General features: G+C 37.5%; 1 protein-coding gene across 1 annotated transcript; it reads left to right on the top strand.

The window, feature by feature from the left end:
- Nucleotides 1-481: 481 nt before the first annotated feature.
- Nucleotides 482-1,648, top strand: PCYB_005410 (hypothetical protein; the record flags this gene model as incomplete). Its single annotated transcript, XM_004227962.1, has 4 exons — nucleotides 482-631; nucleotides 761-958; nucleotides 1,153-1,548; nucleotides 1,595-1,648. The coding sequence occupies 4 exons, from the start codon at nucleotides 482-484 to the stop codon at nucleotides 1,646-1,648; spliced, it is 798 nt and encodes a 265-aa protein (XP_004228010.1).
- Between the last annotated feature and the right edge of the window lie 36 nt (nucleotides 1,649-1,684).

The raw sequence follows: 1,684 nt of genomic DNA, 5'->3' as shown, positions 1-1,684 counted from the left end.
AATATAGGAGATGGGGAGATAATTGATTATGACAAATGTTTGAAAACGAATTTCTATGAAGACTTTATAGAAGAAGAACGTATAGACTATCTAGTATTATCCATATTGAAGAGTAATAAATCAATTGTCAACAAAATATGGGATGAATGGAAAATAAAACCAAATAAAGGAATGAAATCGAATGATAGAATATGGAATAGTGTGGACAAGAAAGAAATGAAGAGGGGAATAAAGAAAATACAGAAGATATGGATTGAAATTAAAGAAAAAGGGAGAGAAAAGCAAGAGAGCAGTATGTTGAAATCCTTAGAAACAAAGATGGAGGAGAGTTGGAAACAAAAGGGAATGAGTTACACAGTGGGAGTACAAAAAAGAATAACCTACAGAAAGCAGTAAAAAACCTGAAATATCAAAGAGAAAATAATGTAAATAGATTATTAAACGGAAAGATAATTACAATAAAAGATACCAATTGGGAGACATGGATGGAACGGTGGAAAAACGAAAAGAGAGTATTAGTAATAATCCTGATGAAACTCACAACGAAGAAAATGGCTGTATTGACGATGCGGGCCCTGCAGGTGCCACCTTACAAGCTGGAAAAGACACGGCCACCCAGGCATCAACTACAGTGGGTAATTCAGCAGGGTTAGATCCACCAGCAACAGTGATAGCTCCACCAGCAACAGTGATAGCTGGATCATCAGCAACTACAGCGCCAGTAGCAGGTACATTAGTAATGGTTGACCCATCACTGCAGATACCACAATCAGATGGTGCAGGGGTTACTCTACTAGCAAAAGCATCGCGAGAAACTGAACTGAACCCAAAGCAAACCAAAGACAACATCGATGATGGACTCCTTTTCAAAGAAGCTGGACTCGATATTCTTATCCCATATATCCCTATCATTCCAATCCTCATCAGTATCTTCATCCCTAGTTTCTTGATCTGGAAGGTAAGAACATATCATGATAGCACATAGAGAGAGAGAGTTAAAACTGAGGTAATACCAGATTTAGGGTTTCGGAGTTCAGGGTTTGTTTCAAGTATTAGGTTTAGAGTTTAGGTTTTAGAATTTAGGTTTATGGTGCAACGATCATGATAACAGTTTAGATCACAAATAATTTAACATCTCATTTCTTCTTGCAGTTTCTTTATCCAATATTGTTCGACAAAAGAAGAAGATATAGAAGAATGCACCAAATGTCCGATCCCCCATTAGAAGAGAACATCTTTGAACACATAGAACAAGCAGCGGATTTGCCGCCTGTTTCCTATGGGTACACCATGATAAAAAAGGGACATCCTAGATTTTCGACAAGAAGGACTAAAAAAGGCGTTAAACGCACTATTATTGATATTCATTTGGAAGTCTTGAATGAATGCCAGAATGGGGATTCGGACTTAGCCAAGGGAGAATTCCTCGAAATACTCGTAAACGAGTTCATGGGAGAGATCATGCAACCGGAACAAGAGTTAACAGAAGAAGAAAATATGGGTAGAAACTCATTAGATATTCCTTCATGTGACCATATATCAAACCAGGTAACCCTAAACTATGATCTCCTAAGTACTTCTACCGATTATATAGGAACGAACAAAGAATCTGGACTTAGGAATGATGATTTTAAGGAGAATAACATAAACCATGAACGAGAACAGTTTCAAGATCCCATAGCGG

This window comes from Plasmodium cynomolgi (assembly GCF_000321355.1).
Source record: "Plasmodium cynomolgi strain B DNA, scaffold: 0731, whole genome shotgun sequence".
In the NCBI taxonomy this organism is placed as follows: domain Eukaryota; phylum Apicomplexa; class Aconoidasida; order Haemosporida; family Plasmodiidae; genus Plasmodium; species Plasmodium cynomolgi.
This window is presented reverse-complemented; position numbering and strand designations above follow the sequence as displayed.